Source organism: Phragmites australis, chromosome 16, assembly GCF_958298935.1.
Source record: "Phragmites australis chromosome 16, lpPhrAust1.1, whole genome shotgun sequence".
Taxonomy (NCBI): Eukaryota; Viridiplantae; Streptophyta; class Magnoliopsida; order Poales; family Poaceae; genus Phragmites; species Phragmites australis.
In genome coordinates this window covers 25,333,026-25,349,540 of record NC_084936.1, presented here as the reverse complement: position 1 = coordinate 25,349,540, position 16,515 = coordinate 25,333,026, and the positions used below count along the sequence as shown (strand labels likewise).

At 44.2% G+C, this 16,515-nt stretch overlaps 2 protein-coding genes across 3 annotated transcripts; both read right to left on the bottom strand.

Annotated features, from left to right (window-relative positions):
- Window positions 1–975: 975 nt before the first annotated feature.
- Window positions 976–10,636, bottom strand: LOC133895164 (uncharacterized). The gene is made up of 6 exons (XM_062335337.1): window positions 10,384–10,636; window positions 10,019–10,197; window positions 4,440–4,518; window positions 3,927–4,333; window positions 2,769–2,879; window positions 976–1,477 (listed from the first exon to the last, which is right to left on the bottom strand). The coding sequence occupies exons 1-6, from the start codon at window positions 10,634–10,636 to the stop codon at window positions 1,289–1,291; spliced, it is 1,218 nt and encodes a 405-aa protein (XP_062191321.1). The 3' UTR covers window positions 976–1,288.
- Window positions 10,637–11,957: 1,321 nt separating this feature from the next.
- LOC133895709 (uncharacterized) lies at window positions 11,958–14,402 on the bottom strand. 2 transcript variants are annotated; one of them, XR_009905634.1, is made up of 2 exons: window positions 13,035–14,402; window positions 11,958–12,703 (listed from the first exon to the last, which is right to left on the bottom strand). XR_009905634.1 is itself a non-coding variant. In XM_062336199.1 (2 exons), the coding sequence occupies exon 1, from the start codon at window positions 14,090–14,092 to the stop codon at window positions 13,148–13,150; it is 945 nt and encodes a 314-aa protein (XP_062192183.1). In that variant the 5' UTR covers window positions 14,093–14,402; the 3' UTR covers window positions 11,958–12,703; window positions 13,099–13,147. The 2 variants fall into 2 exon arrangements, 1 of the variants encoding a protein (XP_062192183.1); XM_062336199.1 differs by having other exon boundaries at window positions 13,099–14,402.
- Between the last annotated feature and the right edge of the window lie 2,113 nt (window positions 14,403–16,515).

Here is a 16,515-nt window from a genome sequence, read left to right as displayed (position 1 = left end):
CTGATTCACTTTCCGCACATAATTATTTCCTCCATATAGTTTAGTCTAGAAAAATACCAGCTATAAAATCACTTCTATCAAAGAATCACTCTCTACGTAGAATTTAAGGGCTCGTTTGTCAGAGTTCTAGATTCTTTCAGAAACGTTTCGATTTCAGATTCTTTTTGGAAACGTTTCTATGGCGAATCATTCTCAATTTTCTGAAAACGTTTGGCAGGCATTCTGGATTCGGATTCTTAAAGAAAAATGGCCTGAGTGATTCTCGAAACGGGTGAAACACCATTTTAGATGATTCTCCGCGTAGTGTTAAAAATGAGAAAAGTTTCAGATGATTCAAGGTGAAATGTTTCACGTTTTAATGCATTTGATAGGAATTCTAAAAAATCACCAGAAAATCTAAAACGTTTGTTACAACCAAATAAGACCTAAATCAAAGGGAGCTACTAAACAGTCCTTAGACTTTAAACCGGCTGTAACTTCCATGTTCATCTACGTCGACGAGGATGGTGAATTCGTGACGGTTGGACTGTCAGACTGGATGGAGAAAGGGTCCGACTAGCTGAACCTGAAATGCTTGGACACATCTTTAAAGTGGTATCCTGGTATGGACTATGGAGGCATCACATGATGAAAGGAACTTAGCCTGTGGCCACCTTTAAAGTGTGCCAAACTGGCAATGGCATTGGCGTTGCCTGAGTTTTAATCACTTTTTTTGCTTTCCTGTTCACAACAACTGTTCCAGCCTTTGTTTTTTTGCTAGAACGAGTACGAAATTGCTAGATGTGAGGGTCTACGCATTTTGGCGACAGCATGGTCATCCTTGTGGTAGTGTTACAGGTTTAGTGGGCGTACACTGGTACAGGCGTGCAACAGTGAATTGCGCGGCTAGAGAAGCAAACGGGACAGCACTGAATTATTGAACATTATTACACATCTACACAACAAGAAAGTGAACACCGGACGAAGATAGTCATCGACGGACGACGTCCAATGGACGTATCAATCACATTTGAATGTCCATGTAGTTAGTGCAAAGCCATGGAGAAACTCTTGGTGGCCAAACAGAGATGTCACGGAACCTTGCGAATACACCAGCTTGCCCTGTACAAATCACATGCTATACTGCAGTTTTTCTGGTCAGTTGTTTACAGAGTACATACTGAAATGTCGTTACCAGCTTTGCCATTTAAAGCCGTGGCACTTCAACCGTCCATGCTTCTCAATCTTGGATGGAACAAAACCGAAGGTCTATCCTGGATGCTTCATGTTACCATTTCAGAAGATAAAATCAGGGCTTGTTATTGCCTAGTGTAATTACTTGAGATTTTGTATTTGCCCGTTTGTTCTCCCTCCCTGGAGCTGGACTTGTGCTAGATGATCTAGCGCTGCCCTCGTCTAACATGTCCTGCTCACCATCTAGTAACCTGCTTGCTTCCCCAATAGCGAGGATTAGCTCAAGTTGCTTTTGCTGTTGTTCCTGCAGGATAGATAATGAGTCTTTAGCCAAAGGTGACAGGACATCTATGAACTCCATATGAGAGGAATTATTTATTGGACAGCAATCATTACAGTCTTACAGAAAACTAGCAAAATCAGCAAAAGAACTGAATTATCTTCGAGTCTTCAACAGACAACAAAAATCACTGATTGTACATGACGATTGAGCCGTTCATGGTGAATATAAAAATTTCAGCACTAAAGATAAGATATATCATGCATTGGAAGGGGGAAAAAGATTCTAAAAATACGACTTGATAAGCATATAAACTCTTATGTGTATTAAAAAAATAGAAATGGTAGAAGTCACTATTAAGGCCCAATTTTGGCAGGGCTCCAGCTCCCAACTCCACCTCAAATTGCGAGTTTGTAGGCTAAAATAAAATGATTTAAGCATATATTTTTAGTCTAAAATGAAATAAATAGCTAACCCAAACACCCCTGGTGTACCAACAACTCCAGCTTTATGAATTCATGGAGCCAGAGATACCTAGCTCTTTTTTGGAGCTAGAGCTCTACCAAATAGGCCTAAGTATTAACTTTGTTTTAAATGGAGCCCAGTCAAGAAAATTTCATAACTACAAGGATGAAAGGACTGCAATTTCTTGATGAGACTTGTTTAAACACACACCAAATGAACACATTTTAACTCCTTTAATAATGAAAAAAAAACCTTAAATGCAGTTTCGAAATAAACTTGTACATTAATGAATAATGACACTTACTGAGAGTAAAAAGACAGGCAGAAGAACTTAGACTGAAGGCACATTAACTGCCATTTGCAAATACCATGTAACAAAAAACTAGGCTGCCATTACGGGACTGAAATAATTTCTATTAAGGATGGCAAAAGGTAACAAACAAGATGGATTTCATTTTTGAAATGCTGGCGGCATTACAATACTATTATCATGAACTGATAAGGCCTATACTATACACATGTACATGGATTGCTTCCTCAAAAATAAGGCCCCTATAATATACTGATGTACATGGGTTGCAATAGGAGGGGGAAAACAAATCGTCAAATCTTATTCTATCATTATCAAATATATGCCAACCATATGAATATACATGAGAAACAATCATGCCTGTGAAAGTATGCTAGCTTAAGGATTCAGTAATTATTTGTCCAGAACATGAAACATACTGCCAGTCATCCATACTATATTCAGCGCAAGCATAGACATCACAACAGACTTTCCTAATAAACATTACTCAAGAAATTGAGCTTTTGAGAAATGTCGAAGAAAACAGCCAAGAAACATGACCTGCATTGCATATAGCACCTTTTGAATTGCACCAATTTCTTTCTCAAGAAGGTTTTCTTGTGCAGCTAGTATACGAGTGGCTTCAGAATTCTTTTGGGCTAAAGTTGCTGTCTGCAGAAGAAAAGGGTAAGAAATGAAGCTAACAGGAAGCAATTATAGCAAATATGCAAGCATATTTTAATATATTCTAGATTAATCACAAATTATCCCATGAAGATTTGCATGTCACAGAGAACCATGACTGAAACAGATTGGTATTATCTCGATTCTCGAAGCGATACAACTTTTTTCTGACCAAAGCAATGTGTGCAAATTGATAGCAGCTAATAATATCGAGGAAGCAAACATAGGTTTCATGGGTATGTACTCCAGCAGTCTTGAAACAGAAGTACACAGAAGATACAGCCATGCTTTCATGTTACCTCAAGCAGAGTTAATCCTGAAGCATTTTGATGCACAGCTTATCGAAAACAATAGAGATAGGGAACCAGAAAGAGAAGCAGCCCAGGAGGTAGTGATTTTCGTGCAGTTTAGCAAATCTCTAATTCTCTATGAACTATTTCAGGTGCTTATTTTCTTACAGGCTTATATGCGTCTAACATTTTTCCTTTCAGAAAGGAGCTAAGCATAAGCACAACTGCTACCTCAACACATGAAAAACAAATATACAATACAGACCCAGACAACAGTTTTGCTGAATGCGATTGTACACAGTACATCAGTAGTGTGAATTAACAGAAGTCTTAGCACTATGTTTTCACAAACAATAAACTGATCTAGCAAGGATGCCACCAATGTCCTTTTGAACTGTCACAGGATGCAGTTTACGGCAATAGTAGTCGACAGCCCAGGCCCCAGGATGTCCAATGTTTTTACGCTGCTTAATGGATGAACTGATGAAGTGCACAGACGTACTACAATCTTGGGGAGAACAGTCAAGCGCAACTACAATTTCCATCAAACAGTTCATACGGAGTTCTTATCAACAAATTAGTCAATGTTAGCTTAGGACCAATCCAACAAGCATGAATATTTATCTTTGTCACCTCACTTCTTTGCATCCAATTTCAATTGTTAACTTTAACATTTTGTGCTCTCTCTAAATCTAACAGTGAAGCAAAATCTCAGTAGCAGCTACTGTGACAAATTAAGCAACACCTCACTGATAGGGTCCCTCAGTTTCCTCCGCAACACCCTAAATCTGAGGCCGAGCTTCTCCACAGTCCTCGACAGCACCCCAACGGCCGCCACCACGCCCCTCATACTCTCCTCCAGCTTCTCGATCCTCCCCACAGCCTCGGCGCCGCCGCGGCCCAAGGGGCGAAGCCGCTCCCACTGCCTCCGCCGTATCAGGCTCCCGATCGCCACCGCGCCCACCAACAGAACGTACTGCACGACGAGCAACCTCCCGCCCGCGACCGGCGGCGCAGCGCTGACACCCGGCGTGAAGACGAGGCGGGCGGCGCAGACCACCGAGAAGATGACAGCCGGCGCGAGGCAGAGCAGCTCCGCGGCCAATAGGATCGCGTCAAGGCCTCCGTCGCCGCCGCGGCGGCCGGGATCGCCTTCGAAATGCGCACAGAATTAGCTCGAGTCGAGATGGAGACATGGAGTCTATCTGTGCGACAGTGCGATGCGAGTGAGCCGCGGGCGTGTCGACGTGTGGGTTACCGGGCGCGTGGGCACGAAGCGGCGGAGGCCATCGGGGTCGGGGAGTTTGGGAGAGGAGCGGCGGAGGGGTAGGAGAGGACTAGAGGCGGTGGTGGAAGCGCGCGCCGGAGGAGGTGCTGGCGCGGAGCGGCGCGAGGGGAGTGGGATGCGGCGGCGGCGGCGGCGGCGGCAGCAGCATGGGGTGATGATGCCGTGACTCGTGAGGACGAGGCGAGCGGTGCGGTTGGAGCGAGGAGAGGCCGGGACTGGACTGGACTGGCCGTGTTGGGCCTCTTCTTCCCTGGGTCAAAATGATGTGGCGCAGAATGACTAGGCCTGCGTTCCATTCCGCGTTAAGGGTTGGATTAGAGGTTTAACGTAATAAACATTGATGAGTTAGGTCCTGTTTGTTTTTTATTGTCGCATTTTGAATTCTAATGAAAAAAATTTTCTCACCAAATTGTAGATCGCAAATTTTAAGAATTAGTTTTCAAATTATGACGGCTTGGATTATGAATCACCAAACAAAATATGTTTGTTTTTTTATTCTGATTATAGATCATAGCTCCAAAAACAAAAGCAAAAACAAGCATCACATTCTAAAAGTTGATTCTCACAATTTACATATCAAATTATACTATAAAATCCTATAATACATAATCTAGTGGGAAGAAGCTTCTCCACATAAGGTTATGTTTGTTTTAGTTTTGGATTCTGAAAAAATATTTTTAAAAACTTAAGCTAAAACAAACAATTAGAATGTAGAATCAGCTTTTCAAAATATAAAAATCTTTTCTATCACAATCTACAAGCTGCCTCCTACCAACTTTTTGCAAATTATAAATATAGAAAAAATAGAAGTACCAACACATACATCCTGTAATTACCCACCAATACCATTGTATCCTCGAAACGTTTTTTTCTTTAGCCTTCTGTTCTAATCGGTATCTCTTCCCTAGCCAGCTCTCTCCCGATCTCCTAGGCCCCAGCTGCCAATCTCCCAACTCCCATTGCCCCTGCACACGACGCCCCTCCACCCGCCCCTCCATCCGCTGCACCTCCACCCGATGCCTCCACCTGGCACGTGTCAAACCTTTGAAGTTCAGATAAAAGTTCAGAGTTAGCAGCATCGGGAAAACAATTGAACCGGCCAACTGAAGAAGCCAACATGAATGTACTTGATGTCGCCTAGAGGGGGGGGGGGTGAATAGGCGTTTCTGAAATTTAAAACTCAACATCGGATTAAAACTGAGTCCGGATACTCCGGTCAAGTCTGGATACTCCGGTCAAGATTCTTTTAAGGGGAGGGGGAGGTTTGTCACATCCCAATTCCTTAATCAGGTCATTAAACATAACCATGCATCTTGTGCATCATTAGCATCATATTTAATTGTTAAGCATGGTTGATTGCTTGCTATCTCATTTGGTGGTTTGATAATTGCTATGTGTTTTAAAAATAACCGACGTGAGAATTTTCGTTAGTTTAAGTCTTTCTTAGAAGTTATAATCACTACACTTGTTTTTATAATAGTTTCGCAACTAGAATTAGCTTCTCTCTAGCCCGTGGGACCCACCTTAGGCTGGCCTCACCCCTCCTCTCTTCTCCCACATGGCTGCACTAGCCCCACCAGCAGCCCCGCCACTCCCTCATCCCCCCCACGCCTCCCTCACTCTCTCTCACTTCCACTCAAACCAGCCAAGAAAGGAGCAGCAGCTCCCTTCCCCTCTCTATCAAAGCTCCTCACCTTTCTTCCCAAAAATCCCACACAAAAAGCAAGAACCAAGGTATGCATGTCACACCACCACATTCCCCACCTATCTAGCTCTTCATCCATCCAATTTGTTCTTGCACGCATGAAGCTTGATTCCTCTTCTCCGGGCCTTTTTCTATGAATTCTTTCCCCAACCGATGGTCTCAAACCTTGCCAAGGACCTTGGGTAAGTCTCCTAGGTACCCATGAGGAGAATGCACCTTTTTTAGTTTGGTTTGGGTAGGTTTTTGAGCTGCGAACGTGTGGTTATGAAGTGTTATCTGTTCGTGTTGAAATGGAGCAAATATGAGGAGTTTGGATGCGATAGAGCTAGTGATTCATGCTTGTGAAGTGGGTAATTGAGGTATAGAATCCTTACATTAGTTCTAAATATGTTTATCATCAATTTAGAAAGACATGCAAGTAAAATCGGTCGAAGAATCGTCGAAAAACTCACGTTCTGCTACAACCCGCAGGTTCCGAGTTAATCCAAGCAATTTTTAACAGAGACCCCCACTCGGAGGTTCCGGTACCCGAAAATTCCAGGTTCAACCCGGACCCTCCGGATTTTACTATTTATCAAACCTTTTTCTTTTTTCTTTTTTCTTTTTTACTTTGCCGATAGCTTGTAAATTTCAAAGTTAATTCATACAAATTCCAAAAATCATGAGACCAGTTGTGTAAGCTTCTTATGAGTATGAACTACATGTTAAATATGTTATAAATCCAGAAATACTTTTTGATAATTAATTAATTATTTAAATGTGGTTTTCCTTAATTAAATCATAGTTAATTAATGTGATTTTCTAATATTATGAAACCACTTGAAAAATTCATGTTATGATCAGTGCTATCTAGGAAAAATATACTTTGGTACGAAAGTACTGTTTAAATTGTGAAGTGCATTTAATCTTGAAAACTAGCATAATTACGGTCCTTTTTGAACAGACCTTAAATAAATCTTTTATACCATGAGCTTTCATACTTCAATTTATATGATTCTTATTTCCTTATATTCTTTACTCAGTACCTCATATCTCATTCAATTTTTAGGTCATTTGGTGCATGTATCATAGCATTTCGTCACGTTAATTATGATACACCATTCTTTCTTTTAGCGATCGATGAACCAGAGAGTGACGAAGATATTATTGAGGTGGAACCTGATTGTGATATTGTGTGTGAAACACTTGAGCAAGGCAAACATCTAAGCATGTTGCACCTATTACTTTGGATCATATGTTGTTTTTAATTTGATAAAGTATGCTATATATATGTCATATATGATAGTTAGTCGAGGTCTGGTTTTGGGAGTAGATCGTAATTATTGCATTACCCTTTTTTTGGTATTGTTATCTATTGATCCATTGTAACCCTGGGTATAACACTTAATGGTCTAACTTAAAATGAATACGTCATGCTTAGCAAAGCTTAGGTCATCGGTAAAAATTCGAGCGGTGGTCCTACCATCATTCGTGAGCTTAGAGCTTACTCTTATTTCACAAATAAAATCATGATGATGGAATGTGTAAGTCAGTGAGGATGAGACGAGATGGCTCAACAAGGGAGTCTCGGATGCTATAGGCTCACTTGAATCGATTAAGCACCGTCCGTTGTTGTAGTTAGCTTTAGCACTTTTGTACTTACCACATGTCGATATATTGGTAGATAAGCCGAATACCTTTTGTAGATGTGAACTTTTGGCTTGTAGGCCTATGGTGTCGTGGGCATAATAGGCTTGTAGAGATAACGTTGTAAATGTATTATGGGCGTAATAGTCTTGTAGAGGTATCTAGTTTGCTCGAGAAGTAGTTCTAGTTACCTCTACACCTTTAGACGTAACTAGGGTGCTCTGGGAGTAGCCCTAGTAGACCTCCACACCTATAGGTGCATGTTCAAACAACTAGGCTCAATTGAAAAGGGTTGACATGGGTACCCCCTTGTATGCACTTTAGCGGGTGACAAAAGCCGAATGGTCCTCGTGTCGTATGGGTAAATATGTACCTCTGCAGTGCGTAAGATCAATTTGAATTACCGCGCTCTCCATTATGAGCATGCTTCTCTCCATTTACATCAATCATAGAGTTCCGTTATTATAATGTTGTTATGGAATGTTGGGACATATCTGGTGATCTTGATGAAGAGTTTATATGGTGCAAGTTACAATTTTGTTACACTTGAGTCCAAATCACTTTTACATATGAAGTTACTTAACTTTGTGGCTGAGTTCTTGCTAATTACCCATATGCATTCTCCATGGAGTCGGACTATTTATAAGTGCTCATTATAGATTAAGTCTTGCGAGTACATTTGTATTCACGTGCTTTGTTTGCTTTTCAAGTGAGGAAGAACTAGTATTTGGCTATTTTATGCCTGCCGATGTTGGCGACAGGTAGGAGTAGTGTCATTCTACTCGTGTGTTGTTATTTTTGGATGACGCCTTAAGGAAAATGACGCTACCCATCTTTTATCGTTATGTAACTTATTCAGCTGCGTAGCTATTGTAGCAAATGTTCGGGTTATGTATTTTGATGTAAAGTTCAATCTACTTAAAGACTTGTAACTCAATTTAATTACTCGCTCTTTATCATGTCTTGTGATGATGTGCTTGTTGTAAAGGCATGTGTTTCGATCCTGGAAGTAAACACATACCAGGACTACCGGAATGGTATTCGGTTAATCATTATGTGCGTGATTATGAAAAATGTTCGTCCTAATAATTAATTTGAATACTATTTGAACAGTTTCTCACAGCGTGGCATCAGCTTGGTTTCATAAAGTAGCCAAAAAAATACTTAGGATGGGATAATAAAATATGTCAACCTCACTAAGACAACCCACTGAAGTTTATCTTTAGTTCCTAAGTGTTTGCTCTATTTTATTTCTCATTTTATCTTAGAGCTTTTCGTACCTCAGCTTGTTGATAATCTGCTTAAACATGAACTTTAACTCATCTCTTACTTAATGGGTTAAGGATGTCCACTCTTACGATGGTGATGGTTACTCGTGCCAAGGGTGTGGCAGGTTTTCCCGCACTCCTCCGTGAGATGATTTGGCGCGCGAACTTTACCTATACACCGGAGTATGTGGTGTATGCTCTAGAAGTCAGGCCAGATTTAGTGGAGTACTTGGCGACCATAGACATTCGGGCAAGAATTATTGAAGGTGGGGCGAACTTCAGAAGGAATGGCTTTTCAAGCTGTGGCGTACAAGGAAATGGCTGCCCTTCGGGATGAGTTGCCAGTTTTGCATGGATGGTCGTTCATCTAGTTTCCAATTCGGGGCAACAACGTCAACTACTTTGAATAGGTCCTGGATGCGGCCCCTCTGAATGAGCACCACATGGTAGAGTTGGTTCGCTCCTTGGACCAATCCTACCGTTGCGTGGTGGCCGAGTTTTGGGAGACGCGAAGGTGCTACAGTCGGCTGCAACACACGATGGAACCACAACACGCTACAATCTTGCAGTCTATCTCCACTACACTTCTAGGATCTGCTTCTTCCAAGGCCGTTTTGAATCACCATATCATCTTGAAGCTTTGCTCCCAAGTCCCACGGAGTTCATCTTTTGCCTTCTTCAAACCAGCCCATACCTTGTTGTATGACAAGTTAATGATGAATTGATTTTGAAGTGTTTCATGCAAATCCTTTGCCTTAAGTCTAGGGGTCCTTATGAGCATATCCTTCGCCCTGTCACACATCCAAGCCATAGAAGCCTCCTTGCCCTACAGTCTACTTGTGGTAGCACAGGTGTGGGCAGGACTTATGTTCACAACCCGCAATAGCAACAATATAGCATGTTAGTAAGAGGAACCAAATAATTCAGTACGCATATAAAATTGGTAATACCATAAACATGATGTCACTAAGAACCCTTTTTGCATAAACAACCCACTTGCAATTAGGGTCTACACACTTTGCCCTATACCGATCTTTGTTACTATGTGTGATGTTAGTCTCGAACTCCTTCTTGATAGCATGTTGTCTAATAACCAGAACAGATGCATTTTTGTCAACAAATATGTGTCCTACACAAATGATAGGATCATCTCAATCATAAGATGTATGGGGAACAAATGTCGTATCAAGGACAACAAGCTCATCTCCAGGGACAATGTTAGGATCATAATCTCAAAGGCTCTGCTGATTCATGTCTAGCTCTTCCTGTTTTCCCTCATTCCCATTAAAGATTTGTTCATCTAGAAATGTCTCACCTTTTTCGACCTTTTTTAAATACCTCCACTCTTCATTAGCTCCGGTTGGCTCATCTCCATTAGGATCAACACCTACCTCCATGTAATGCTCCTTCCCTTCCTCTTCTATTCTAGGTGGGCCAACAGCTGACACTCCAAATTTTGGTTTATCTGCCAACTCATCCTCACCATTGCCATTGAACAAGTTAGCAAATGCATTTTCGTAATCATACACATCTTTGCTCTCATCTACTACTTGACTCATCCACACCATTGCCATTGAACAAGTTAGATCTATCAACTATCATGTCAAACTTCACAATTCTGTTAGCCCGTAGTAGCCCAAGCAACTCGACATCACTAGTTAGCTTCATAGTCTGCCCATTTCTATCATACCAAAAGCTAGCTTCCTGATAGCTTCCTCATTCATAATAGGCTGGCATGTCTCGTTCCATCTCAAGAATTGAGTACTCCTTTAAGTCAACCTCTAGCGCAAGCATCAAACCCCCTCTTGTACTCTTTCTTGCCATCAATTATAGTCATATTCGATGTGACTTTAATCTTAATCTTATGCGACATATTCTGATACACCCTGAAAATTTCAGGGGCATACAGTTAGCCATTGCCACCTTCTCCAACAAAGTGGCAAATGAAATGATTCTAGAATACCAGCCATGCACAACACTCAAACAAAAAGGTGAAAATAAAACAACAGTACAAATCTTACTCTGCTAGGAGGAGGGGCGGTATCGGCAGGAGGGGGCGTCGGGAGGAGGGGCGCCGAGAGAAGGGGTGGCGGCAACAAGGGGGGTTGGGAGGGGCTGCCTATGTGACGTTAGGGCCTGACAGCGGCGGGAGAGGCAATCGGTAGGAAGATAGACCTGTGTGGTTGTGTTGCATTAGATAGAGGAGAGGAGGGTAGGATTGTTTTTTCGCGTGCCCATATGAGTCAACAAAGGTCAAATATAACATAAAACTGGTGAGAAGGGACGAAAATGCTACAGACAGGAACGAAGAAAAAAAATACTATGCTATTAAAGTGAACCGCGAACTTTCGGTGCTATAAATCCAAAATCATGAACTTTCGTGCTATAGAACCAATTTTCCTATTATTTTAACCCCTTTTATTCTAATATTTTAATATTAACCCTTACCAATTTAACTCATTTTATCCTAGTATTTTAATATTAACCTACCAAGCTATATTTTTATTAATTAATCCTTTTAATTGTGCCGTCATCTGATATGACAAATGACTACTATTATACCATCTATTCAAAAAGTTCCAGCCTTGGGTGGCATGACGGAGTTGTCTTTTCATGTTACCTAGGAAACATGCCACGTTGCGTTTTTTTCTTTGACGTGACAACTTTGTCTTATTGCAATACCAGCGTGATCAAAAGGGTTTGTCGAAATATAGTTTGACAAGGGTTAGTACTAAAATATTAGAATAAAAAAATCCCAGCGGTACACCCAAATCCATCAATTTGTGAGTCTGGTCTGAAAATGAGTGAGTGCAAAATGTCGATTTCAAAAGCAACGATGACGAACAACTGAAATATACGAGAACATGGATGGTCCACAAAGTAGATCACTAGATCAGCAAGCCAACTGAGGTTTTATAGGAACAAATAGGCAACTCAGTAACAAAAAAAAAAAAGGTTCAACTATGAAAGAATGGAGCTATCACACTGTCATCTGACGAATAATGTACTGAAAGATTTGGCAATTAGAATGACTTGATAAGAGTATAAAACATGCAGGAAAAACCTGAAGATAAATAGGATCGGAAGAGTGACTAAAACAAACGGTAGACCACAAAAGGACTGACTCTGGTTTGACCTCAAATCCTCCAGAACCAAACAACTCTGAGATTCCCTGACGTCTGGTGTATCATGAACGCAGAACACTTCTCTGGGATGCCAAATCATGTTCAGGAATGAGGTAAGCTTCCTCTGCTACAGACAGATGTCACAGATGAGCACATCGCTGGGTCTGAAGTAGCCGATCACGTTTTTGGCGACCACTGCTGACGATGTACTAGGCTTCCTCATACCCACAATTTCTAGTCAAGAAGGGTTTTCTTTTGGAGGACATCAAAGTTTTAAGCACAACTGTCATGACAGGTCCAACATTAGACTGACATAATGGGGGTGTCAGTCCTAACTTCAGAAGAACACCGGTGCTTTTTCCAGCCCAGGATCATTTTAGTCAACCACTTAGCTTCCAACACTTGAACCCAAATTGCACTTGTTCAGCTTTCAAATTCCAGTCCCCATCCTCACTAGAAGAGTTGTGCTTCACAGAGCTCACAGTCACAGCCCCACCAGATGCCAAACACCTGTGCAGTTTTATCATCACTCAATAGGATAGAAGCAAAGCACATACAAATTGTAGCAGCACAAACGCAGATGCATGTACTAAATTAGCAACTACATTAGTCAAACCATATCCAAAAGCATCGCCATTCACCATATAACGAAAGCATAACAGAAATAGTCAAACTGCTACTGCAAATCAGTACTACCATATACTAACTACATCATGAACAGGGGAGGGACAAATATTTAACTTCTTGCTACATTATCGAAGTGATAATTCCTTGCTAACAATAATAAATAGGCTCTTCTGAGTATATGACAGTGAGCTCAAAGACAAATTTGTCGCTCTACCTGAGGTAGGATGACAAAAAAGAATCAAATGCCTCGAGGAGTAAGGAACACCAGGAATCCCTACCCTCACCATCAGATCACCAAATTAAGCAGCTGCAACCATCGATTGTTTCCTACAAGCCGTCTCCGTGGTTGCCATGATCCCTCCTGGCCTTCTTCGCCGGCGCACCGCAAGAGGCGGCGATGGTGTCACGGAGCTGGCGCTGAGCGTCCTGGAGCATCTTGGCGTGGCGAGCCTCCGTCTCCTTCCACCCCTGCTCGATCTCCCACTGCACCTCCCTACGCCGCCGATCCAGCCGCATGAACCCCTTGCCGAAATCCTTCAGCACCGCCGAGAGCTGCGCGTTGGCTCCACCAGAGGGGCGGCGAGCTATCTCCACCTCCTCTTCCTTCACCTTGTCCGCCGCAGCCGCAGCGGCGGCCTTGGCCTGGAACGCCTCGTAGGCGACTCTCTTCCGCGGAGGCGCGGTGGACGGCGTGACAGAAGGCGGCGGCTGCTGCAGCTGCAGCTGCGGGTGGCGAGGGGCGAAGCCGCTGCCGAATTCCCGGAGGATGCCGCTGATGCTTCTGGTATTGTTGCTGCGAGAGCTGAGCTCCTCCTCTTCCTCCTCGTCGTGTTCCGCTTCGTCCTCCTCCTCCTCGTCGGAGGCTGCGGAGGAGAGCGGGGAGCCGGCGGTGGGTGGGTAGGCGGAGGAAACGGGAAGGGGCCCGCGCTCGAGGCGTTCCATGCGGCGGAAGTAAGGCCAGAGCGAGGTGACGGGGCGGGTGCCCTCGGTGCGGTAGCGCTTGCGGAGCTTCTCGAGCTTGTGGCGGCACTGGGTACCCGTCTTGCACTGGGAGGCGGCCCCGGGCGCGGCGCAGCGAGCTGCGACCTCTGCCGCCACCTCCTCCCATTGGTGCGCCTTGAGCTGGCCGCGCCGCAGCGCCGTCCAGCGCTCCTCGTAGGCATCGATAAGGTGCATGGTTTCCACGTACGACCACGGCTGAGCCGGCGCGCTCTTCTTCAGCGCCGGCCGCAGCGGCGGCTCGTCGGCCTCCTGCGCCCCCGCGGCCACCATCTGCAGTCACGGAAGTTCAGATCTAGATCTGGGGCGGGCAGCAACTAGGGTTAAGGATTAGTTGGGTGTAACAGATGGAGGCGGCGGCGGCGGCGGTGGAAGATAAGGTGAGGAGGCGAGGCGGGGCGGGGTATGGGTGGTGGGCGGTTCAGTTTTCTGGGTGGGGGTTGGGCCATCGGCCGCGGCGGGTGAGGTGGCGGTGGTGGTGCCGTGATGGCGGTGCGGGTCACGTGGACGCGAGCCACCGCGCGCTAGCCCTAGAGGCGGCCGCGGCCGCGTGGTCCCTTGCGCCGCTGTGTCGCGCACTCGCGCCAGCGCCGCGGCGTCCGCTCTGTTGCGTTGCGGTCACGGCTCGATGACCGGTGGAGCCGGGTCGGGGCAGGGTCCGGTCGTCAGGAACGGGGGCCCGGCACGGGGAATGGGGAAGGGGAGGGGTGGCTCGCTGGTGATTCCAGGACCAGGAGGAAGTCGTCCGCGGCACGCAACTTGCAATCTGGCTGCTCAGAGGTAAAACTCGGCGAAGATGCACATTTGATCTTGGCTATACCACTCATGGAGAACCAAGAAGACTTCCCTGCATGGTTTCCAGACAAGAAAGGAATATTTTCTGTCACAAGTCTGCATACAAGCTAGGGATACAATGTCGAGACCACAACAAAGGCAGAGATGTGTCAAGTTCAAGCGAAGACAGGAATGCAAACTTCTCTTATGGTGTCAAGTTCAAGTCTAATACCACGTCCGACGAATTTCTTTCATGACTCAGAATCTCTTCGCGAAAGAATTTTCGTTTCCTTTAGCGTTTAAACAGTTTTTCTTTACAGTTCTCTTCACGAAATGATTTTTAAGGTCATTTCCTCCGTAACGGGATTATCTTCTTTTCCTTTTACGAATCCTTTCGAAAAGAAGTTGTTGAAGATGAGAAAAAATAAAAGGAATGAGAACATGAAAGAGAATAAGAAGTGAAATGAAATGAAGGAAAAATGGTTGGGATGGTCTTAGCACCGGATTTGAAGTATGCAAAAGCACCCAATAAATTCAAGATGTTTCTATAGTGGCTGGCTCACCACAGTTTGCCTTGGAGGGCCTGTAAGCTTAACTGTTAGGTATTTGGTGCCATTTTGTCCTTTCTAATAGAATCATCCACATGGTGGCTCCCCCACCCCCACCCAAAATAAATGAGGCGTGGTGTCAATTTAAAAACAATATGCCCGACATGTGGACGGCTGGATGAAGATGGCGGCCATTCCTTTTTCAATGCAAAGCAGTGGAATGCTCCTGATGGGAGATTTGAGAGTACAGTTATCTGAATGTCGATCGCCAAAAGATGCTCTGATGGAGCTTTGGAAGGAGGAGGAGCAGACCCAAATCACAGTCCTAGTCTTGCCGTGGGTGTGGTGGCAATCTCGGAACAAAGCAAATGCCAGCGAGAGGATGGGTTCCACACTTCCACCGATGAAATATGCACCTCAGTCACCTATCAATGCAACGAGTTTCAAAAGTTGACCATCAAGAATAAAGCTGCAGCACAGCGTGTGATGCAGAGCTGGAGCAAACATGACGAGCCTTTCTTCGAGATCGACTGCGATTGAGCCTTCAACCCTGCAGCTACGTGCATGGGAGGGTGGGGTTTTGTTGTCAAAGATGCAGACTCCTAGATTCTATTGGTGAGCGTCGAGAAATCGTCAGAGCTTTATTTGTCATTCCATGCAGAGTTGGGCGCTTGTTATCATGTGTTGCAAACTGCGACTAACCTCAGCTATATTACATCATGCATCTGCCTCCTGCAGTGTCTTCAACCAGGCTAGTGAGTGTGCATATATAGCGTTTCTGATTAACTGGTGATAGAAATTGAGAACAAAATATCATCGAATATGATGTAGGAATAGGGTTTCATGAGTCGCCCTAATGCTCTTGGCAAAGGGGCCGCCAATGTTGATACCATGACGAGACCTCCATAATGGGTTATCGTCTCGTAGGAGGGGAAGACATGTTATTTTTTAAAGATAGGTCCTGACTGATTAATTCATTCTAATGATAGAATACGACCCAACAACTCCACTAGCTTATTTTAGCCTTTTTAGGACACAAGACCATAGTTGTTAAGGTGTCTCTTAGGCGTCATCAAATAGTCAATTTGACATCGTGGCACTTGTCGGTGGTCACCATAGCCTTCGCCTTGACTAATTTCACCGTGGTGTCCGCCTTGGCAAACATGGTGTCACCCAGTCGTTGCCTTATCGCCCAGCGATGCCATAACGCACAAGGTGGGTGTCGCGAAGTTGACGAAGCGCATGTGCGGGAAAGGATCAGAGAGAGAGAGAGAGAGAGAGAGAGAGAGAGAGACCTAATCTCCACTGCCGATATCGCCTCCCCCTCCCCACTGCTTCCTCTGCTCTAGCATCGCCGTCGTCGCCATTACCGTC

Bases quoted from the DNA above. Each gene is read 5' to 3' on its own strand.
- LOC133895164 (XM_062335337.1), bottom strand. From the start codon at position 10,636: ATGGTGTGGATGAGTCAAGTAGTAGATGAGAGCAAAGATGTGTATGAT. The intron at 4,334-4,439 runs GTAACCCACACG...CGCATTTCGAAG, and splicing joins GCTTCGTGCCCACGCGCCCG to GCGATCCCGGCCGCCGCGGC. The intron at 1,478-2,768 runs GTCATGTTTCTT...TCTATCCTGCAG, and splicing joins AGGTGCTATATGCAATGCAG to GAACAACAGCAAAAGCAACT.
- LOC133895709 (XM_062336199.1), bottom strand. From the start codon at position 14,092: ATGGTGGCCGCGGGGGCGCAGGAGGCCGACGAGCCGCCGCTGCGGCCG.